The 24,794-nt window shown below is 42.0% G+C and overlaps 1 protein-coding gene across 7 annotated transcripts in view; it reads right to left on the bottom strand.

Annotated features, from left to right (window-relative positions):
- Positions 1-24,789, bottom strand: part of LOC111838235 (SH2 domain-containing protein 1A-like) — a 33,194-nt gene extending 8,405 nt beyond the window's left edge. The window contains exons 1-5 of one of the 7 annotated variants that reach the window (XM_023801024.2): positions 23,517-23,801; positions 22,955-23,278; positions 21,559-21,619; positions 20,286-20,340; positions 16,573-17,680 (exon numbers count right to left, since the gene is read on the bottom strand). In XM_023801024.2, coding sequence (XP_023656792.1) covers positions 17,658-17,680; positions 20,286-20,340; positions 21,559-21,619; positions 22,955-23,088 — 273 coding nt within the window. In that variant the 5' untranslated portion in view covers positions 23,089-23,278; positions 23,517-23,801 and the 3' untranslated portion in view covers positions 16,573-17,657. Of the gene's footprint in view, positions 1-16,572; positions 17,681-20,260; positions 20,403-21,558; positions 21,620-22,954; positions 23,279-23,516; positions 23,802-24,467; positions 24,540-24,666 lie in introns of those variants that run through there. The other 6 variants (XM_023801022.2, XM_023801023.2, XM_072699801.1 and 3 more) reach the window with 6 other exon arrangements.
- Between the last annotated feature and the right edge of the window lie 5 nt (positions 24,790-24,794).

The raw sequence follows: 24,794 nt of genomic DNA, 5'->3' as shown, positions 1-24,794 counted from the left end.
TGTTCGAAAAATTGTTCAGAATTCAAAATCTCTTTTCTTCATTTCCCTCTCTCCCTCTCCTTCTCTCTCTCCTCCACTTTTCCCATTCATGATCAGACTCTCAGGAGCAACGTCAACCCCACTGCTTGGCTATTTCCCATCATCTTAACACACACACACACACACACACACACACGCACCTCAAATCTCATGATGTTTTCTGCTTTGTATTCTAAGAATTACAGTTATATCCTTTACACTCATGTGAGGATTGCTCTACTTTTTTCTGACAGCTAAAAATTTTACAGAAACAATGAAATTATCCTGAGACGTCTGAGAATACGCTAATTACAGAAGTGGGGTATTTTTGGTTTGCTTTTGTTTAACAACAAGATGTACAGTAAAACAGCTGTGAAGACAGCGTAAGGACGCTGTTAAAAATCTGTAAAGATGAGAGGAAAGCAGGCAGAAGTTTGGAACCTTTTTCCTGACCCCAGCTAAATTAGTCCCCCTTTATAGCAGCAGTTTCACTGAACCATCCTGGATGTTATCAACAACATCAAAACATCATTAAAGGTCAACGCTTTAACTGTGAGCAAAATGTTAACCATTTCAAAAATGGCCTCATTCTTATCCAGGGCAAGAATCTCAAGTAGCCAAAGAGCCCGGCCCTTGCACGGTATACTGAATTGTAATGGTTGGCTAAAAAAGCCTGACAGCAATACCTGACATGGGCATTAAATCATTGCCCCAAGGAATCCTCCATCTAGCCCCTCTTGACAGGAACACTGTCATCTCTTCCAGGGTATTACCTATCCCTCTTGACAACACTGGATCAGAATTAGTCATGGCATTAGATGTAAATTGGTGCTGTTCAAGGATAATAATGAGCACCAAGATACATGTCGGTGTCGTTGACATGACGACATCTTGATACTGTCTTCCACTGGTTTATTATGTCTAATGGTATTCCGACCTCGAAGGCTACAAAGTTTATTTTCAGGTCATACGTTTCTATTTTTGTTTGTCTGGACACTTCCTTTTGCAAAGTGCCCAGGCAGTGGGAGCCCAAACAGGGCAGGCCTTTCACTGTGTACCTGTCCTACGTCTGACTGCTGATGACCACTTCCCTGACATTGTTTGACATGGAAAGGGACATGCGACAGAAGACCAAATATACTATTGTTGCACATAACTAAATGGCTTTTATGTTTATTTATAATTAATATGGAAGACATACCTGCATTAACTTACCATGTAATATGCATAGGCATATTTGGTTAATATATACTTCTGAGTTATTCCCTGCTTTACACCAATTGCTTTTGGGATAGGCTCCGGATCTCCATGACCCTGCATAGGACAAGGCCTTACATTACTATTTTGCTACTACTTTGCTAGGTCTTACATTACTATACTGCTACTACCATGCTAGGCTTTACATTACTATGTTGCTACTACTACCTTGCTAGGCCTTACATTACTATACTGCTACTACCATGCTAGGCTTTACGTTACTATGCTGCTACTACTACCTTGCTAGGCCTTACATTACTATGCTGCTACTACCTTGCTAGACCTTACATTACTATGCTTCTAATACTTTGCTAGGTCTTACATTACTATGCTACGCCTGTTCATCACAGAAGTGTTTTGCTGTTGGCAATTGTAGTTTAAAACCAAGGCTCTTGGCATCTTAATCTTTAATTGTCCCATTTTCACTGCTAAATGTTTTCTTAATTGGTAAGTGTACTACATGGTTCCGTAGTCATTTAAAATAAAGATAGCTGTTGGTTTTTAATTGTGCTGGCATTGTAATTTGATCCATGATAATTAACATCTAATAAATATTCAGTAAAATAAGCATAATTGCTTCCACATCAAATACACACAGAATATTAATTATTGCTCTTTGCTACGTGACTTAAGTGTCAAGTGACGCAACCATGATGAGGCCTCATCTGCTCCCTCGTAAAGGCAATAGGTGATGTCATCAGCAGTGAATGACATCAAAAGTTTCACCAAGAAGGGACAAGATGATGTCACTCTCTAAGCAGGTAGACAGGAGGCAGCTGATCCTCTTCAGACAGGCAAATTAAGAACATTTAATAAACATTGATTGGAGGTAGCAGAGGCGGAGGATTAAGCCAGAGGCTGTGTACGACCATGAGCATGTATTCCCAGTGGCTTATGATTTAAAATTAGGGGTGCATTGAGGTTTTTCACTTTTTTTTTTGCAAAATTAACATGCATTCATTTTGCTTTCGACAGCATTTGGAAGTCACAGACAGGAGAGCTGGGATTTACCCATGATCACTAATCACAGATGGTGTAATCCAACACAGTACTATTTGGTCCAGGCAGGTAGACTATCTATTGTTTGATTGGCACTTTCATTGGCAGTTAACTGAGCTCAGCAGTCTGGTTTAAATCATCCACAGCACCAGGCAGCATCACGTGGAACGTCATGAAATAAGTATGAAGCAGAAAAAAAATCAGAGTGAGAGGACGTTTGTTTTGATGTCCTGCTCCTCCTCTGAGTTCCTTGTGGTGCCTTCCTTTAACCGGAAGGTTAGCCCTGAAGGTTAAAGGGAGCGTGCGGCATCTTGCTAATCCCTTCACTGCACCAGGCTGGAGCTCACGGAGAGATGATGTATTCCTGTAAGCAGTAGTAGCATAGAACAAGACTTGTGTCAAATGCCCTAATGGAGAAAAATGTGTCGGACTCTGAACAAAGGGAAGCACCCCTCCGCAGACTGTGTCATACACAGTTTCAGGGCTCGACTGTCCTCTTACATGCCTGAATTAATCCTAGGAAACACTGCAGGAATATGGCAGTGCTGTCAGCTTTTCCTAAGACACTAGGTTTTGATTTCGTGAACTTGCGTTTGCATCTGTGCCGACAACAGTCCAAAGAGTGGGGGGGGGGGGGGGGGCTTGTGTCACACCCTGGATGAGTTGAAGAGCCAGAGGATCCCCAACAGGTGCCACTCTCTGCCTTTCCTGAAGCGCTGTCTTCCATCTCTGTTGTCTAATTATATGTTCAGATATTGATTTCCCAGATAAATGACAATGTTCATTCATGCTTTTTAATCTGAGGAAGGACATCGTGACTGTAAGGTCAGCGCTCTCTGTCATCCTAGTGTTTGTTTGGTTTGCTCCTGAGTTTTTGTAGCATTTATTCACTGTTACTTCATCCTTTTGGACTTATTGTTGTACTTTGAACACTCCCTCTCCTGTGTTCCCCTGCTGTTTTTTTAATGTTTTATGTATCAGTCATACAGGTTAGGTAACTTACTGTACTGACATGAAACCCATTGCTTTTATAGGGGAAAAATCTTTCTCTTCCAAGTGCTGCACTCTGCATAAGTGAAATTGACACTCCTTTCAATACACGGAGAGGGCGTGTTATTGAGAAAGACATATTTTATTCTCTGGCTTTTACATCACAGACATGTGGCCATGTGCTCAGATCAGAGATGCCGCTCGCAGGTGGAATGGGGCAGACGGCATTTGCAGTGAATAAATAAACAGATAAATCAACTGACAACGAATCTAAAGTTTAGATAAAGCTTCCTTTGTACCTCTCAACAAGCCAAAGTTAAGTAATTGAATGACATATAGTTAATATTACTGTTGGGCTTTATTGACTGCAGATCAGTGCATCATGAACCTCAGGCTGCTTACAGGTTTGTCTGATCTCTAGTTGCAAGTACATATGTGTTACGTTTATATATCCGTTTAAACATTTATAATATTATATATAAACATTACTCCATATCCATATCTGTCTATATATATATATATATGTGTGTGTGTGTGTGTATGTGTGTGTGTGTGTATATATATATATATATATATACACACACAGCAACTATATATAAACAGCTTTTTTTTCTTGGTAAACTTCATTGGACGATGTACCAGCGCACGTTACATTTGAAGTATGTGTAGGAAGGAGGCCACTCCTACGTTTAAGAGAAGCCTGGCTTCCCTGAGACCCGCAGGTTAGCTCCAGGTGAGTCTCTGTAACCCAGGAAAACAGCGGCACATCCTGGCGCATTTGGAGAGAGCACCACCATAGACACTCTGCACCATGGGTCCCGGTGGGCCTGACTCGCGCTGCCACTCAGGCACCGGGGGCACGGAACATGGGCTGAGCTGGGCCGAAACATCTGGACGCGACTGCGGGGAAGGTGGGGGGCAGGGGGCGCACAGGTGCCTAAGCCGAGACATGAAAGGCAGGCAGTGCACGCAGAGGGGAAGCTGCTGGTAGCCAGGGCTCAGTTCTGTGATGAGCGGCCCGCCCGCGTCGGAGATGCTGATGCAGGCGGCCCTCCGCCCGCACCACCTTAATGAGAGCACCGCTCCCCGCCGCACGGCCATTAAGCGCCAACAGTGATTTGAAAGTGAATTTTAGATTTCCGGTCGCAACGCTTCGCCCCGGAACGGCTGCGTCAGGCGCCGTGGCGACGGGGAGCCTGCACCAGACTCACTCGCTCTCAGTCTCGATGATCAAAAGAATGGAGACGCAAAGACCATTATGCCAATGACACTTTGAGTAAGAGTCCAAAGGGTAGAATGACATGACAACCATTAAGCTTTTAAAGTGGGGCTTTAAAGGCAGGCTGAAGGATGACAGTCAGTGGGGAATCAAAGAGTAAAAGTGAAATCTTCATAATGTTCCACACTGTTCTACGCTCCACAAAATAAGTTTCACACAAACTAGCTCTGTGTCCGAGTCCAACAACATGAAACGGCGCGGCGCACCTGGAGAAGAAAGGAGGCCATAAAGTTTGGTCAGTGGCTTTAGGTAGCAAAGCTAAGAGGAGCACGGTGCTGTAGTATGTGAGCAGGCGGCTGTTAGGAGCAGCGGAAAATGCCTGCTGCACTGTGCAAACGTATTATATTCAGGTTGTAAATTAGCTGACAAATGGGAAGTTATGAAAAAAATTATCAGCTGAGACTCATGGAAATCTGCAATAATGGCAAAAGAAAAGATTGACCCAAAGCCTTCTCTTGGTGACCCTCCCTCGGCCAGCCAATTTCCCTTAAAATTCTGAGTTTAAATTCAGTCAGACAGAGAATGCTGGCTCTGTGCTCAGCGCAGCTTCAGTAAATCTATATCGCCCACTTAGATTTATTAGCAAGAGGCCAGCAAGCTGTAATCTCTGGCATCTTGGGCACCTTCCATGGCGTGACTCACTGCTCAGCTGAGCTTCAGCTCCTGCCAGTGAGCACTGCTGGGAGCTGCACTGATTGGCTGCCACTGCGCAGCTGAACTCTCTCCAGTAAAAGCGCCGTCTAATGTGTCTCTCTGTCACGTAATCAAGGATTTTAGGCTTGGAATCTTTGATCTGCGAGAACATTTTCTGACAGGGATAAACCCCCTCTCAGTGAAGCCTTCTGATCTTTCTCGCAATTAATGATGTCAAATGAGTGTGTTTACAGGCTGATTAGATTGGCACTGTGGCGATCCGCCCGCCCCCCCCAGCAGAGTCCTGTGCTGTCCTGGCACCAGCAGTGCTCCGTGCTGCCGGGTCGCGCCCACCTAAGGGACAGTCCGGCGTGGGGCCGTGCCCCTCTGCTTGCTGCCCAGCTGGCGCCCCTTGCAGGCAAGTCAGATCCAGCTGTATGGCTGCCAAGCTGGGCATCTAGAGCGGCACATCTGGCAGGGCTGGCTGGTGAGAAGTGTGTGTGTGTGTCTGCGCTGTGTGTATGTGTGGATTTTGGGGGGCTAAATGTCCCCCACAATGTCATAAAAACCTGTTATTTTGACATTGTTGGGACCATTTTTTCAGGCCCCACAAGGGGAAACTCAGTTTTATAAAAAATTGTGATTGCAGTCAAAAAATTTAAATGCCAAGCCTTGTATTTAAGGTTAAGATTAGAGCTGGGTAGGCGTTTAAGGTCATTGTTGGGATTAGGGTTTTGCCCATAGAAATGAATTGAGAGTCACCACAAAGATATGAATACAAACGAATAAATATCCATTTTTTTTTCCCTTATGGGGACCAGTTTCCTGGTCCCCATAAGGGAAAACTCTATTTTATAAAAATCGGTGACTGCTATGAAAAAACTAAAACTGCAAAAACTCTTGTATTTTGTTAGGTTACTTATGGTTATGGTTAGGGCAGGGTAGGGGTTAAGGTTGTCATAGTTAGCGTTAGCATTTTTCCCATTGAAATGAATGAGCGGTCCCCATAAGGATATGTTTACCCTACATGCGTGTGTGTGTGTGTGTGTGTGTGTGTGCATGCGCTTGCTAACCTGTCGGCTTTACAGCCCACAGATTCTTTAATGTATCTGCACACAGTTATTTCATATGCAGCCCAATTGCTGTATCTTCAAATGGTCCTTCTCACTGATGCTTGTTGAAAGTTTTGATTGGGCCTATCTGTAGGTCATGCCCACTGGGAGAGGTCACTGCCCACTGTTGGGGGGGTCTCGTCCTGTGAGGATTTCCATTGTTATCGCTTTTAAACCCTGTGTCTGGCTTTTAGGGAAATCTGAGGTTCAAGATGCAAATTTTACAGTTTCCAAAATGACTAATTATTACTAATGACGGCTCACAGATTCCTAGAATTGTAGATCTTACATTCAATAAATGTTCAAACGCATCACATTGTAAGAGCAGCATCTGTGTTCTGTTGATGATTTGAGCACTTTGATACTTTGATTCTGTACTCAAGGGGTGTAAATCGTGGTGCCGTTGATCGTGCACATTTCAGTGCAGCTTGCATACAAAGACAGCCACAAAGTACATGCAGTGCACCTTACAGTGTGACATGGTGTTTAATGCGATGAAATACAGTGTCATCTGAATCAAAGCAGAACTGCTTTTTTCTGCAAGCTGTCAGAAGCTGCAAATGTGTATAATCAGCAGCAGTGTTATCTCTGTATTAATTGGCAGTCCACACCAATAGCACTCAATAACACTCAAATATTATTAGCATTTTAAACCAAATGAGCGTGTTACTGCAATTCTGCTGCTTATTGTGCTGCTTATTGTGATATTCTGTGGACAGATGCCATTGGATTTCAAGGTTACTGCTGTCTGAAGTCAGTACTTTGCTGGGAAAGTGACCTTTCATGGGAAGAGGGCTAAAACACTTCCGCCGAATATGCAGGGATAAAAGGGCAGTTTGCACGGATGACTTCACCGCACTGTCATCTGACTGGGTTGAGTGCAGATGGCAAGTAATTTTCATGGGGGGGCGGAACAGGAACTTTTAAACCCTTTTGATCATGATTAAGGTTCTATCTATACTTATATCTACGGGACGCTCACCAGCCACAGGAAGAGGGAGGGTGCAGCAAGGTTGGCCTAAAAGCCCCATCTGGAGGAGACAAACTCCCAGAATGCTCCTGTGTGGTGGATGGCAATGGCAGGTCCCATACAGACCCCCAAGGAGCCCTGTACCTTCTGTTTGTTACGGCTGTAGCCCTCATCCTCTTTGTGGACCTGCAGCTTGCCGGCTCACCTTCCCCAGCCAGCTGGCCATCGCGCTGCGTCGCTGGTGTCGGCCGTGGCTCTCGTTGCATTTCTGTAGCCCGATGAGTCCCGGGAAACGGAGCTGGAGAGGCCGGAGATTTCCCCGGGAGTCAACAAAATCTCTGCCGGTGCCATCAAGGCCATCCGGCGGGAACGACGTAGCTGTGATGCAGCACAACCCCCCGGCTTTCCGGCACATCCCCCCAGCTTTCCGACACACCCCCTGGCTTTCCACCACATCCCTCCGACTTTCTGGCACATCTCCCCAGCTTTCCGGCACATCCCCCAGCTTTCCGGCACATCCCCCCAACTTTCTGGCACATCTCCCCAGCCTTCCGAAACATCCCCCCGGCTTTCCGCCACATCCCCCCGGTTATCCGCCACACCCCCCCAGCTTTCTGCGAGGCTCCGGCCTCACTTCTGAGGCAGCCCTCTGCTGCTCTGAAATGCCCCCCCCTCCATCGCACCCCACCCCCAGCCCTGCCGATGGCATCCGCCGCCCCCGCCGCTCGCAGATACAAATCAGGCCTGTGATGGAGCATCGCCCTGTTTGCTGGTTTTTCTCTGGTCTTTTCTCATCTTGTTACACACACTTCAGGCTTTGTGGTTAAATTATGTATTAAGGTCAATGTCAAAACATGGAAGATATGTAATCTGCAGGGAGTTTCCTTTTATTCATTATTACAGTGAAGGCTGTGCACGACTGTCAGGGAGCTGAGGATGTGCTCAGCATGGAAGCGTGCGGCACAGCGGGGCTTCTCAAAGCCCAGCTCCCTCCTCTCCCAGGACGGACCCTTGATAGATTTACCAAGCTAACCCATCTCACTTAGAAAGTTCTCCCGTCTTTGCTCCAATCTGAGAGCTGTCAAGTGCACCTATACAGTAGTGTCATAAATCTAAGGTAAAATGTGTACACTGGAGACATGGAGTATGTCATGTAATTCACTTGTAGTTTGGGGATCTCCTAACGGGGGGCCACGCCAGAGTGCAGTGGGTCGAGGAAGGGAAGACTGAGCAAATGTCTCCAGGAACAAATCCTGCTGACTTTCCACACGCCGTCCGACTTAACTGCACATCCACTTAACGTGAGCATGTACCACACTAAAGCACTCATCTATCTGCATTACCGGCTGGTTCTCCAGCTGCTTTCAATCACCTGACAGTGGACCGTTCCCTTTAAATCTGGGAAAACTGCTCCTTTAACCAGTAACCAGTATAAAGTGTAATATATTGCCTGAAATCTTAGCAGGTTAGCGAATTCCATTCTCTGCCCGTGTGGCAGCATGATAAATCGCAGCCAAACCCCCTACAAAGCGCCCATAATTATTTTCCTATTAAATTAATTCAGTTATGCTTTACTGTTTGACTACGCCACTGGTATGCCTGGAAGTCTTCCACTTCCTGCTAAAAATTACACAATTAGCCGTACTTACTGATCTCAGAATCCTTCTCTCCCCCCCCCCCCTAACATTTTGTCTCTCGTCATCACCCTCTCCTCCCACTTAACTCCTCTTCCTTCCACCAGTATATGTTGTAAAAATTACCTTCATTTGAAAATAAAATAAACTTCTGTGGCAACGGGCATGGACAGCAATTTCCAGTCCCATTACACTGTTTCAGACAATCATTGAGAAATGAATGTTACAATCCTGTAATTTGAATGTCTCTCGGCAAATGTTACTTATTTGAAGAGTTTACCTCATGATACTGATTCAATTGAAAATGATGGAAATAATTGGTCCGGCGACAGATAATAGTTTTGACGTGTAGTTTAGCTGCAGTTCTCATCTTAGCTTTATTTTCTACTTCAAACCTTATTAAACCTTATTAAATTATTTTCACATCCACCCACTTCATAAATGTGCACCAGTACATAAATGCATTCGTACATTAGTAGTGATTATGACGTTTCACACTCCAGCATGTCAGTCGGACTTCAGCTTTCCTTTCATTGGTATCGTTGCAACACATTTTGAACAGTCAGTGACTTTAACTATTTTTGTACCATGCATAGCTTCTTAGAAGGGGCCTCGAACTGAAATATAGCCTTTCCAAAGTGACCAAAGATATCTGCTTTCATTACAAAACGCTTATTTGAAGCGCAACAAAACTGCAATAAAAGAAATGAGATACAGATTTAGATTTAAATGCGGATACAGAAAATGGTCGTGTGGCCCACAGTGTCACCTGGATGTGGAATTAAATGTACAGGAAATGTCGCACAAATAATAGTCTGCATTTCTATTGCCACGTTTTTTTCCACCCTGTGGGCCAGCAGCCGTGAGAGAAATTGGCAACTTTTTCTCCGCAATGTTTTCCATACTCATTCGGAAAACCGGTGGCCACATTGTGCTCTTAACCTCATGTATAGACACTGGAAAATAACTTGTGACTAGTGGGCCTAATTAATGGCCCCTCCCTGACCTGAGCATCCAGCCCCCGTCAGGATTCTAACACTGGAGCTGATTCAACATGAGCTACATGCCGGGCAGGACCTGGAACTAATGAATACTAATGAATAATAATTACCGCCTCTGAGGCTTCCCGGCTCACTGCAGGGACGTCTCCTTACGCGATTTCAGGGCGGCTGAACCGCTATGGCCGACTACCGAGCTCAACGGCCGGGCTGCAGCTGGCGGGGGGAGATTTATATTTAAATTAAATTTCCGTTTCTAAATGCCTTTCAATCAGGATCGACGCAGAGGTGCGACGTTAACCTGACAGGTACACGTGACGCCCCAGCCGGTTCCAGGATGCCGCAGTACAGTAGCTAACTGTGACCCCCTTAATTGGGAGCATTACAGCTTATTGCTCAGGACTCTGTTGTTTTTCAAGACTGCTTCCTCAAAGCTTTTGTACTCGTTCTCCACAGTGAGGAAATTAAACTTTGTGGTGTTTTTTTCCTTTCCTCTGTTTATTCTTTTGATCTGTGTGTACATTATGTGGCGCTCTTTGAATTTCAATTTTACTGTCATGTTGCTCTTTTCATCAGTCAGATGGCTGCAGCTGTAATACTATTCAACTTTTAAGCCACTATGGAATGTTAATTACATTCTTTTTTAATTAATACGTCTCTGCAGGTTTCCTCACCAAATCATTTTTAACACAGGATCATGCACTTTGAGCCAATTAATTGCTAGAAAATCTCAAAATAAAATAACTTATATAAATAATAATCTTAAGTGATTTTGGTATTATAGAACATCAGCCATTTCAGCTGTTTTTACATAAACAATGTATTGTAAATTTATGGAATGCATATATTAGATTTAGGTATACAATTATAACATAGTAATATTTCGGTTTTTTTTTATGTTTTAACATATCTCTCTGTGTTGGATAGATGAGACTGCCCTGAAAATATTTGTTTATTCATTTTAGTTTTGAGTTATTTATATTTATTTATTTATGTTTAACAGTGAGATTGGGACAACAGTCCTTTTGAAATCGAGGCATCAAAAGTTGATTTTCAGCATCTCATAATTTATCTTGCAGTATTTTTCAGCATCTTGCTAACGCAACCAGTGACAGTATTGGCTTAAAAGTATTTTTTTTTTAAATTAAGCTTCATGTAATGTGATATTACCTGTGATTTAATAATCTAACAGCATAAAAATGAAAACTATTTACAGTATTCTGTAGAAATGTGAGTCAATTAAAGATTATGCATGCATTACAGGAAAACATTGTAAAGATACGGAAGGTCACAATAAAACACATTTTTACTTCTTCAAATACAAGAACATTGAAGGTGATACGTGGCAATTTTTAATCAAGAAATGTGTGTAATGTGTGTTCAAAGTTTCTCATTTGTGGAAGTGATATTTTTAGACACAGAATATGAGAGTCTTTGTCCCAGGATCTCTCTGGCGTCTAACTTAAATCATTCATTTCAGCAGTTTTTGAAAATTAAAAGAGCTTGGGTTGAGCTGTACATGCACTATATTTAGGCCAGACAGATAGTGGCATATGGAAATGTGCACAGTTCCGGGTCCATTATTAAGCCCCGTTGTCTGGGTACTGAATAAGCGACGGCTGGCAGTGGGAGGGGGCTGGCGGCTGGTATACACACTCTCGGCTTTTGGTGGACGATGCTCTTTCCCAGAGCAGACAGTTTATAGCTGAGTGGTTATTTATTTATTATCTAGCAATTTTAGTTTTGTGCGGGGAAAATAGCATGGACAATTCTGTACTTTCACAATTCAGTGGTCGGAAGCATCTCAGTTGTGTTTCAGAGATACGGCAGACATGTTTTTGAGGTAAGAATTTATGAATTGAATTAAGACTTTTCAAGTTTTCTATTTGTCCTCCATTTTTGTATTTTAGAAATTGAACAGTGAAACAGGGCTGAATCTCACTGCACCTCTCCACCTTCAGGGCTGCGTCTGGTACATCTTTGTCACATTTCAGCTTAAACTTCAGCCGAACATGAGGTCTGGGAAAAATGTCCTTAGGAGGCTGGAAATCTGCACATTCATAGAGCAGAAAAAGCAGACTTGTTTTTATTATACTTTAAAATGAAGTGATTTGTATGTAGTGGAGAGGGAATTATTACAGGGAAATCTTGAATTAAAGATGTAAATCTTGACACTTTGTGGGGGGGGGGGGGGGGGGGCTGTAAGGGACAGTAATCTCCAAGGTCTGAATTATTCTTAGCATCGACCAATTAACACCCTGTATCTTCTTTTATGTTAACTTCAATTAGGGCTCTTTACACTTTTTTAGTTCTTTTCTTCTCCATACTTGGAGAGTGTCAGGCACACAGATCAAAGCACAACGCTGTGGTCCAGGCACCATAGGTAACACTGCTTTGCATAGGAATCTGCATATTGCAAAGAAGAGCTTCATTTCTTTTTGCATGAATTAAAAGACCAGGGGACTGGCTGATATGGAGGCGCAGAAGGCCCTCACCCAGCGCCATGGCTCTACCTGCCCGGCTCCATCCCTCGGATGCGGCGGCACCGACCGCGGGGTATCCATGCAGCAATACGACCCATAGATCATCTCCATATGGACTAAATTTCACCCTTCTTTGTTACTCATTTCATATGAATTTTTATCTAGTTTGGTTTCTGGCATGTCCTAATAGCTTATTCCTAGTCAGCGCTCGGGTGTTTTTCTCAACCATACGATAACTCCATCACTGTTAATACTTTTAATAATTAATCGTTTTTTGTGGAACACCCACATATTTTGTTTACCAGATCAGTTACTTCACAGCTAATGCCCCCACCCTCATAAATTACAGTTGTCAGTTTTGTGTTTGCCAGTGGCAACTGTAGAATGTCACAGCAGGACTGACATTCCAAATAAGAGTCTCTGTCCCTTGCTTTCTGCCACAGGAATAGCACTCAAAACCAAGCAAGATGTGAAATTAAATCATTGGACAGCATCCTGTCTAATCCTTCATTTAGTCTTAAACTTTGGGATTAACACTAAACCTTAAAATAAAATTTAACACATTTTCTGTTTTGCTTTCTTTGCAAGATTTACCCTTATGTGAAGCTAAATAGCCTCTGAGTTTCACATATAGCATTAAACATATAGCATTAAACATGTGTAGCACATACTTCAGCCAAACATGGTCCCAGAAGCACATGTGATTATTAAGGGGAACAGCATTAATCTCATTCTCTCTATATTCATTTGCTCATTTAATTGCTAATTTCATAGTTTGTTGTTGAGTACAGAGTGATGTGTACTGAGGCTAAAGGCTAGTTAAAGATTTCAGATGTACACAGTGTGCACATCTCTTTTATATATATATATAATTAACCTGCATTAAAAGTCAAAAGTATCAATAAATCAATTTGAGGAAAAACTGAGAAACGACTGTTTGGTCCTCCTCCGCATTGTTTTATTGACCCCCTACTAACATCTGTCTTCGAGGTATCGAATGCTATTTATGGGCAAGTGTTGACATGATAATATAAGCCAGCGATAAAGTGGAGTTTCCCCAAAGAGCTGTGCTCTGTGCAGGGTGAGCCTGCTACCTGTCCCGCCCCACACGGACAGGGCACACGTCCCGCCCTGCGCGGACAGGGCACACGTCCCGCCCCGCGCGGACAGGGCACGCGCCTTCCTCTCTGTTATACCCTGTGTTCATACGGCAGTCATTACAGCACTCACACCCAGTAGTGTTTCATCAGGTGTCAGGCCAAAAAACAAAACTGAAAAGCCAAACATTACCTCTCAATGCTTCTGAACATCACTTACTCTGTACATAGCGCTGTCTCTGGTGTAATCACAAGGTCCAAGCCAAAAACCAACACATTTACACATCAGACCCAGTGGATTCAGATGGGACTGTTTTCGAATTACATACACTCTGTGGGAAAAAATAATATACTCCATTATATTTGTTTATTTTAAACATGTTGACACATCCATAATGTATACATCACTACCTCTTGACTATATGCATTTAATTTTTCTTTTTTAATATAACCATCAACTTTGTCAGACACGGTTCCTTTGTCGCATTGTTTTGATAACCTTGATACCTCAAAGCATTATCTTAGTAAATTCTTTTACCCTGCCTGGTTCAGGAAGTGCTCAGAAATACTCCAGGGTCTGTTCACCAGCCGACGATACGTAGGATACACTGCCATCTAGTGTTCAGAATCATCCCCTGCTAGCCAGACCAGAATAACTATGAGCTGAATAGTATCTTAAGCACACGTCTTATGTGCTGATGTTCTTACGTTGTCATGCCCTTAATTGCACTATAGCTCCTCAAGGAAAATTCTGGCTGCATAAATTCATGGACCGGAACCCATTCAGGCAGCAAAGGGTCAGACTTGAGTTGGTCTTATTTCCCTCCTGTGAAAAGCTGTATTTGTATGGTTGAGCGAAACACGCGGAGATGACCTCTGCTCACTTCTCAGCAAACAGCCCACAGACTAGGCTGGCTAGGTGACTATAAGGAGGTTCTATGCGTCCTCCTCGCTCCAGTTTCCGGCAGTGGGCAGCCGGCTGGGCCGCTCCGCGCAGAGCAGCCTCACTCCCAAGGCCGCTAATGTAATTGCCTTCCATTGATCCTGTCCTGCTGGGCTACTCGCCCCATCCGTTTTCCAGCAGGGGCCTGCCATTCCAGCGATACCCCTTGATGTGAAAAGTGTGCGTCCTTTTCAGCGCTCATAAAGTGCCGGGTTTCTCATACGATGCGCTGGCGTTGTGACAAATGGAGATTTCCAAAGGAGAACAGTGGTACAAAGAGGGTAGGGGCCTTTGTGGGGGGAAAGAGACCTTATTAGTTATTACACAGGCAGGAAGAGACTCTGTCAACTACACAGGTTTGTTTGGGCATGTAGACTGGAGGGCCTGTTCGCCAAGACTGCCTGCTTTCATTACGGCTTGAGACACAGCCAGACCTGCGTGTCCTGAGATTTAAGGCAGCACACCAAGTATTGCAAGGTGTTCTAGAGCCGACTTCATTGCTCAGACCATCTCCTGATGATCATGTGATGTCAGCATCCAAAAAGCAGAGCCAGTGTTCTTTGGCAGATGTCCGAGACTGCTGGCGAGTGCGTCCCCAGGAGAACATTATCACCAGAACCTACAGACAGGCCTGAGACTCTGGCACGCGCTCTGTGCCTTGTGTGAGTGGAAAAAGCTAAAACAATACACACGGTTTTGGGCTGTAGCTAAACCTCAAAAAACATTAAAATCTGATCAAGCCTTTTTTCACTTTTTTAAATCTGGAAACACAGATTCCTTGGCAGGGCCCGTAGATGTTTCCCGGCTTCATAGATCTCAGTTCGCTGCTCTTAATGAACAAGCTAAAATAAACACAAATCTGTTCACCATCATTAAGTAGTTTGTTAAACTCAGGCCTGAAGTTCTTTTGGAAATACTCAAAATTTAAGAAATGAAAGGAATCTTTTGGTAACGTTGTGCCTAGAAATAAGCAGTTATATACCTTGGCACTGAAGGTAATTCTGAATGTGAGCTGTAAATATGAAGGTTATATACCTGCACTGACGGTAATTCTGAATGTGAGCTGTAAATATGAAGGTTATATACCTGCACTGAAGGTAATTCTGAATGTGAGCTGTAAATATGAAGGTTATATACCTGCACTGAAGGTAATTCTGAATGTGAGCTGTAAATATGAAGGTTATATACCTGCACTGAAGGTAATTCTGAATGTGAGCTGTAGATATGAAGGTTATATACCTGCACTGAAGGTAATTCTGAATGTGAGCTGTAGATATGAAGGTTATATACCTGCACTGAAGGTAATTCTGAATGTGAGCTGTAAATATGAACCACTTTTGTGACGTGTATTTGCTGATTTTGCTGGTCAGTTTTAAACATCACATTGAATTATTACTAGTCCTGTCTTTGCCTAAATACAGAGGTACAGAAAACAACTGCAAAGTTATGGAACCCATTATCAAATACAGAAGAAATCATATAGAATAGTAATATTCCAATAGTCTTATTTTTAAAAGGAACAAGTTATTTAAAAGGAAACGAGATCCTAGCTCTTGCTAATTTAATACACATGGATTAGTCTAGTCAGCTTCAGTCCCTTGATATTGTCCATGATGTTTTGGAGATGTGCTGTTGATATAGTGGATAAATAGGTGTATGACTTTATTAGTTTGTACATCAAACACACAGCAGATTAATTTATCATTCAAATGAAAAATATTGGTAATGTATCGACTCCAGTTCTGACAGGTAACTGGAAAAGCTAAATTACTGCTGAATGGCAGTTTGACAGGAGCCGGCTCTAATGCCGGTGTTTGTGCTGAGGCTCAGCTACAGCATCACACACCAGTAATTTATACTTCCGTAACGGAGCATTGAAGCTGAGCTTCCACCAAAACAGGCATTTTGTCGCCCAGCTCCCCTCTTGTCAATTATGGAAATGAGATGAGCTGGGATTTGTGTCGGGGTGAATTGATGAGACAGAGCGAGCGAAGCTGTTTAAAGTATGGCTGCTGCATTAACGGGCTACTGATCACGCTCGCTGTAGACTGATCACGCCGCCCTCCACCGCCGACTGACATGTGCTCTCTCATAAGATGGGACATTTATATATATGTTCCCTGCCGTGTCAAAGGATGTTTTTGCATTTTTACAACTCCCTGTGCAAACCATTTATTTATTTCACTAGACGTTACAAGCTGGTATGCAAGTACAACAAGCTGATAATGAACACAGATACCACGAGGGAGGCGTTGGTGAAGAAACGTTCTCCAGAAGAAAAGTGTAACGTTGACGTAACGTAAAAACCACGATGAAATCCTTGAAATTAGGAAGAAGTTTGAACGGCAGAGGAATAAATCCCTTAGGAAATGAACAGCCTGCATCAAACAACAAAATACAACACTGGGCCCAAATTACAATCCAGTGATGACAACAGAGCTACCTCCATGCCACACATCAAAGGGAAAGTCGCTGGGGCGAACATTTGTAGCATTATAAGAAAACAGCAATGCTGTAGTTTGCAAACTCGAGCCATTAAGACCATGAAGTAAAGCAACAGATAAAACAACATTTTTGAAAAGAGACTGTGTTCAATTTTTAGGTCAAGCTACTTAAAAGCAAGTCTTTAAAATTCATGAAATAATTAAGAAAATCTGAGGTAATAGCCATCCCCTTTATCTTGAAAGCCACTAAAAGCAGTTAAATACTATCAAATATCCTATAAACAGCATCAATGAGCCATTTCCTCCGATTATTACTGATGGAATGTTGGGCCTTCCTTTAATAAATCGATAAGAGTAAATTGCTCATTCAAAAGTACTGTAATTAACCAAAAAACAATACGGTGAGTATCTCCAATCAGCCTCCTTGACATGTGATCCCTTGACCCTAAATCAGCTCTCTTCCATACCACTCGGTTGTTTGCCTCGGGTTCCAGAGTAGAGCCGCATTAAGCAGTCATGCAGCAGGCACGGGCGGACTGAGGCTCGCATTTCTCAGCTGTGACATAAGCATACAACAGCTGCATTGATTCTGTCTTCAATAACCGCATTATCAAAGATTTTTTAGCAGTATAATTGCTGCTGAGGTGTGGCTCTTTGGGTAGAAATGCTGCTGGCTGTGCTTGTGTGGAGGCACTCATGGTCTTGCTCCTTTTTCAAGGGGTCGGCTGGGCCGTTTCCCAGCACACAGCCATGCAGGGGCAGTACCTCACACACACACAGCGCCCCCTGGGGACAGGGTATCACATCTCCAGGTACACCGTCTCTGTCAAAACAGAAGAACACCGACTCATTAATGATCACTCATGTTTTCCCACCTCACTCGATATTTAGTATGGATGATGCTTTGAAATAATCTTTTTTTTTTTTTTGTATGACTGTTTTGAGTTTCCCGACCAAGAAATAAATAGTGGCTGATTTGGGTCTCCTGTAAGGGTGTTTGGTTATAACTGCATGATTGCTTCCATGGCAAGTAGCCGCAGACACATTGGGTACAGTGTAAGGCCTTGTGACAAGGAGGGGAGATTAACCCCCGACACGAGGAAGGTGTACCGTCTGTGCCGGACCGCTGCTGTCACAAAGGAGCTGAGATCCTCTGCACAGTACAGTGACCTGTTTATTTATGAGTCTATAAATAAAGTTCAAAAGACTTTAAGAAAAAAGCAAATGCACTCATCTCATCAAAAAAACGGAAAACTAGGTAATCTCAGTTGGAAAGTGCAGACTTCTGAGCGCTACCAGAGTGAGTAAGCCCGTGTTGTGTGTATCTCGAAAGCAAAGGCACTCTCTTGTCTTCCGAAAGTGCAGTTAGAAGAAGCACATTTATGACGAAATTATGAAAGGTGTACAGGGAGAATTGTGTGGCTTTGAGTCTGGTCATAAATCCGGCGATGAAAAGCGCTGTTCTGTTCACCTCACGTCGCAGCTCTGTTGAAGATGCTAGTGTGCTGTTCTTACACGAATAAGGAGGAAACTTCAGAGGAAAGACAAAGCAAACAGCACCCTAGCAACAAGCCTCAGTATCGTAAGATTGGATGACTTTTGAAAGATGCCCTAAAAAGATTGAAGAGAATAACAAAGATTTCCACAGATATGACATACATCCTTAACTTGTGTAGCATGGTTTCCTTTTAGTGTCCTAATTGGCTATTTCTGTTTCTAGCCAAAAAAAATACAAGGATGTCTTTCATTTTTATAACATCACAACTTAGTGTTTCCAAGCCACCTGGTGTGAATAAGGAGACGTCTGCATTGCATTTCTTCTAAATGCTACCAACAGGGAAAATGGCTTGATTTAAAAGCATATGACACCTAGAAATCTAGAATAATCAGCAAATCAAACTATGGGTAGCCAGACATTTTGTGAAAGCAGCACTGGGCTGAATGGACTGGAGTGTAATTTAAATGTGAATGTTATTTTTATGGAAAGTGTGACATTAGTAGGAGGATGGAGAAACGCTTGATGTTGGTCGTTTTTCATTTCTTTTGTATTCTGATCAGATACGGTACAGTACAGCTGTCTCTGATATCAATATTACTATTAAATAAACTGCAACTCTGCTTCAAAGAGTTCAACCCGTGAAAAGGGGATGACTGATTTCATTTGTACAATTTCGTACGTTTAGGCCCAAAGTTGAGTTGTACCGTTTCTGCTGTGCGATTATTCATGCTTTTGATCGGTGCGACACTGAACAAAACTGCACAAAAATAGTTGGGGAATCATCGGGGCGATCAAACAGCTGTGGGGTCTTTGCTCTGCACAGGCAAACCTCCGGCTCGCTAATGCCGTGTAGCGCCCGGTCAGCCCCCCCAGTGTCCCGCCACTCGCTCCCTGTGCCTTCTGGCCACGTTGCCACAGAACGCTCCCTCACAATCCCCCCTAGCACGCACTCTGTGGCTCTTTTGGGGCACACTAACCGTGAACGAATCTGCGTGGTCCCTTGTTTTGTAAAAGTGAGGAATAAACTAATGGAAGTTTTAATATTACAATCATTCCAGTTTTACATTCAGTCCTTTTAAGTAGACACACCATTGTCGGATGGTAGTGGATTTCATGAAGCACCAAGCAGAACTCCAGACCCGACCTAAAGGACGAAGTCGCTTTAAATAGTCACATGACACGGCTGCTGAGTTGGCTGGTTGATATACTTAACTTGTGCAGCTTGTGGACATTAGTATTCTTAACACTTTTGACTAAGACAATTAGTTCACCAGTAGCCACACAGGAAATTCATGTGAACTTATAATTTTCTTCATTTTGATGTACTGCTATATTAACAGTAAGCAAAGAAAACCTTTTTCAATTGGTTTTATATACAGTATTTTAAATTTCAGTTCAGTTCTTTCTGTTTAAAAGGTCCCCAGTCCAGTAAAATTATCCAGATTGTATTTTATTGTTTGCTGAGGTGTCTCTTGGCATTGGCCTCTTTTTCCAAAGCTTACTGTCTGGATCCAAACACAGAACACAAGCAAGATGACAAAAGCCCCAAGGTACACTGATGCTACTGTTCCCAGAAGAGTGTGTTTAAAAACTGCATTTCTCTTTGAGTAAATCCCACTGAACAGTGTGTGTAGTTCAACATCCTGGATGTGAACTTCCTGAAATACAAGACAATAAAGCTGACACTTGCACATCTAAAATTTAGCCTGATTTGGACAGAACTGTAATATTTTGGTTGGAAAACAAATCAAACTCAGGCATAGTGACATTTATTATACAGTCCATGCGCTTGTATTTTTGCATGTTGACCTAAAGGCCATCCCTCACTCTCTTCTGTGTAATGTGATCTGGGACATTTTAGGCCTGTGTCTATTTTTAGGAAAGCAACCCAACTGAACCTCTTACCTTGATTCTCTCCATTGTCACTCACCAGTCGTTTTTCCAAAGGATGCAGTAGAGGTGCCATACTGTCGGGGGCGGCCGCTCTGTAACAATCAATAAGGTCGTTCAGCGTCTCGAAACACTGCGGCTTCACTCCCGGAGGCGTCTTCAGCACGGTTAGGATCAAATAAAGAAAACAGAACAGAAAACCTCAGTCAGGCAATAATGAATCATTGATACATGTGCAGAGAAAATCAGAGTGGAAGTTGAGCATATAGGTCTTGTTGTTGTGTTGAAATGAGGACAAGGCCTGCAAGGGAAGCCAACTTGCATAAAAGAAAAAGGAAAAAATGAAAATAAACAAAAAATACCTTCAAAGTGTAAGGACAATATCACCGACATTGTAGAGTACCGTGAAGCAAGTGTTACACTTGGAAAGTAGATTTAAAGTGCAAAGTCCTACAGAAGTACAGCTCCTTCAAAACACAAACATTATGTTACTACATTTTCTTTTCTTTGAATGCAGTTAATTATTCTACAATACCTAGGGTCTAGCAGGCTTCAGAAATGGACACTGTGTGAGACTACATGCTGTGGTGAGATTAACTTATAGGACATGTCCAAATATAGGACCAGTACATTGCTTTAAAAGGATGCTTGGTTTTGTAGCACTAATATGTGTCCTGTGCGTATGCCTGCGTTAAGCTCTAAAAGCCACCGTCACACATTAGAAACTTCAGAGCTAATGAGTTGTGGGACGCACACCGACAGCACGCATGGGTGACAGAAGTAACCACAGACAGCTCAGGGTCTGGAGGTTGAAAATGATCAACAACATCTAGAAGACCAAACAAAAATGCCCCAAAGCCGCACTCGGAGCCGGGGCATTTTATCATGCGGGGGTTTGCTCTGTTTTTCTAATTTTGCACAGTTTTCTTTTTTGTAAAATGTTATTTTTGCTTACTTTATAAAAAAACAAACTTCCAAAACATTCAGAGCCAAACTTATAGAGTATATTACTAAAGGAAGTTGTGATATGTCATTCAGACTTTTAGAGGGGACTGGAACACACACCATGTTTCCGTGGTCGGTTGGGTGGTTCAGATTCAAGTCTCCACTTCACACTTTCCCACAGTCATTTTAAGCACCATACAATCAGAAATAATTCCCTATGCTGACTATATCTCACCAAAATACAGTGTTAAAATAAATAACAGACTGAATCCACTAAGAACAAAATAGCTCTAATAACCATATTTTTAAAAGAGGCCTTTCAGAGTTTCTTGGTTGTATTGTATATACCTGTAATGGACAAAGCTTACCTTAACTGCCCAGCCTCCATGATACTGGGAGATCTTGTAGGTATGAACGAAAGGTGTCCTTCTGTATAACAACAGGATTCAGCTCATTCATTTGCTTATGTATTTCAGTCAATGTACATATCATCATAATTATACGACTGTAAAAATGTCATCATTACACACACATCACTGAATTCCAATAAATCACTACTATGAACAGTTAGAACTTTTTATGTTTGTTGTTTTTTTAGTAAACTCTAAAAAGTATTTTATTAAACTGTATGATTTCCACATTTAAAACACAATTAATACTTGAACTACTGAATACTTCTTGCTCATTGTCAATATAAAAATTGATGCAGTTATGCTATATGTTCTTAGTACTGAGAAATAAATTAACACGCAGATATTTTTTTTTTATTTTACATTTCCAAAATTGGCTTTATAAATGTTACAATGCTTTCATTTTCTCATAATTTATCGGGGTTTTTTTCTCTTCTTTTTATGCTTTTGATATTTTTATTGTTGTTATTTTAGAAATTTGAGACGAGATCGCAATTTCGGTAATATATATACCATCAGGAGACACAATGTTGCAAGCCATACCGATTTGCGTTTTTTGGATAAAGTTCGCTTTGCGTTTTAATGAACCAGCCGCATTGCGAATGCTCAGAAAGGGGAAAACTGCGTCAGTTTTCAGTCTTTTATGGGTTTCTTTTGATCTCTTCATTTCGGGTGGATGAAGTTTGGAACTTCACAGTTATAATTATTATAACACGACACGTATATTTGGTTTCTTTTCCTTCTATTTACTGCACAGTTCCGGAGTAAACGAAACAATTGATTATTAGGATGAACGATATTTTTGACAGGCATTTCCGCAGATTGGCTTGCTACATTACATGAGATGGTATTGTTTAATGTTTCTGACGAACGTTATTAACCGATCATGAGCTGCAGCCTGTTGGATGACCCCAGCTTCACTTTATAGCTGACTACTTACTAGTTGTCGGTCGTTCCATTAATATACAATCGGCTATTTATCTTTACAAAACGAAAGAATTTAAAATGCTGATTAGAATGAATTCAAAATCTTTTTAGACTTCAAGCTTAATTATGTGCCCTCAAACGGAAAAATAGGCCTGATTAAGTAGGCCTAAAAGGGCACGATATCAAGCAAAACACATTGTATATTTACATATATATATTTTGTGTCTGCTGTCAGAATGGAAATATATTACCTGGAAATATTGTAAATTATATCAATATCCTATTACCGGTCAAACTAATTCAGATTTTTTACAATTCCAATGTTAAATAAAACATCTTTCATTAAGAATCAAAAACAACTGATAATGAAAAGTACAGCTAATGTCGAGAGTGTTTAATTTTCTTTGCACATCTTCCATGCACTCACCGCACGCACAGGCAGTAGGCGCCGCGCTCGCTCTCGCTGTCCCTCGTCAAAAAGCTCCCTTCTTTGCCATAAAGCTCTAGCAGCCTCTCGGTTTTCTCCTTGCTAATTTTCCCGAAGTATATCGACCTAAACATCGTGCTGTCTGAGAGTAATGTGCGGTTCTCAACAAATCAGACGGGGGAGTTTCGCAAAGGAAAATTCAACCCAGCACGTTTGCCGCTGAACTTCCTGAGCTTCACCATAACGGCTACGGCTTGGCGGCGAAGTGCTCGGCTTCGACGCTCTTGCTGAATCTTGCAATAAGCAAATCGGACTTATTTCATGCTTTGAAGTGAGAATTAGAATAGACAAAGTTGTCATTCTACATACACACGCCCCTATGTTTATCTCTGACCGCCAACTGTCATTTCAAATTAGCCTCTAATGTAGATTTGGAAAATGTAAAAGGACAGTTTTAGTAACAGATTATTAATTAATTGATATGTAGTGTGTATTTTTATACCCATCGATCCTAACCAAGACAAACGGTTACAGGACAGATATATGACTATTTTAAAGTTACCTTTGATCCATGGGTAGCCTAAGCAATGACGAGTCGCCTCCTTTCAATTCTAAATATTTATATTTATATATCTTTATTAAATGCATGCAGCAAAATAGCTATAGTATCGCAGCATTTAGCTATTCTTATTCATCCTGCAGATATATGTGCAGCGAACGCGTTAGCTCTTCAGTGTTTTTTTTAAATTCAGTTATTACTTTTAGAAGAAACGTTTTATCCATCACCCTAAAAAATGTTCATACTCTTGCTTTCGCTCGTGGTTTATTTTTGAACAAAACGCACGTGCTAGCATCTTTCAGAAAAATATTACATGTTCCTTCACCTGCCTATATGAGGAATGAGCTTCAAACCACCGTATTAAACCACATGAGCTATGGTTTGAGAAATATGTATTGTTGATGCCTTCAAAGCGTAGAACTACAGGGCGCGCAATTTTTTTTTTATTTTTTAACGGTGGTATTTTTCAGGTCGTACAGATGGAAATATAACGGCTTGTTCAAATATGTATTATCATTTTGCAAAAATGTAGCCCTATGCTTTTGTGTCTCCAGTTATATGCTGTTCAAATTCTCGTCGCCTAATTATATGTCTTTCAATTATAAATTGTGTTTTCTTATCTATTTGACAAATACTTGAATTTCTTTTAATGTGTTACCTTAATCCAAAATACCGTTTTCTCCATTTGTCTAATTTGGAACCTTCCTGGAAAATGTAGCCTACCCCTTAGCTAAAAATTACGAATTGAATCCATACGATTTTACTTGGTATTGGGTGGGTTTGTGAAAATCTAAATTTGTGCACATTTGTACTAGTAGAACTACCTAAAAACATAGAAAGAAATAGTGCATCCTAATTAGATCGAACTGCTGATCAGTTGGCCATAAAGCCCCCCCCCCCCCCACACACACACACACACACACACACACGCCTCCGGGTAAGTTAAGTAGCTACCTTGTTCTGTGGCGCCCTTTCTTGTTACTGCTCACTCTCTGTACGTCTTTCATCTCTGAGCTACCTGTTGCCCTGTTTTGGTATTGTTTTAGTTTTACAAAATACTATCAGTTACATGTGTAAAATATGTTGAATTCCACATAAAGAAATGGTTATTTAAATTATACAGAATGTGATTTAAGAACAATAAAATGTTAACCATTTTGGGGGTGGGGTTTGCCGTTGTGTGAATTCGTTTTATATCTTGACACCAAAAACTTGGCATCCCGCAACATTGCAGCTCGACGCCTGCAGCAGTCAGCGCGTAAATAGTGGCGTGGAGTTTTT

This window comes from Paramormyrops kingsleyae, chromosome 1 (assembly GCF_048594095.1).
Source record: "Paramormyrops kingsleyae isolate MSU_618 chromosome 1, PKINGS_0.4, whole genome shotgun sequence".
Taxonomy (NCBI): Eukaryota; Metazoa; Chordata; class Actinopteri; order Osteoglossiformes; family Mormyridae; genus Paramormyrops; species Paramormyrops kingsleyae.
The sequence above is the reverse complement of the archived record's forward strand: the minus strand, read 5'-3'. Positions and strand labels throughout refer to the sequence as shown.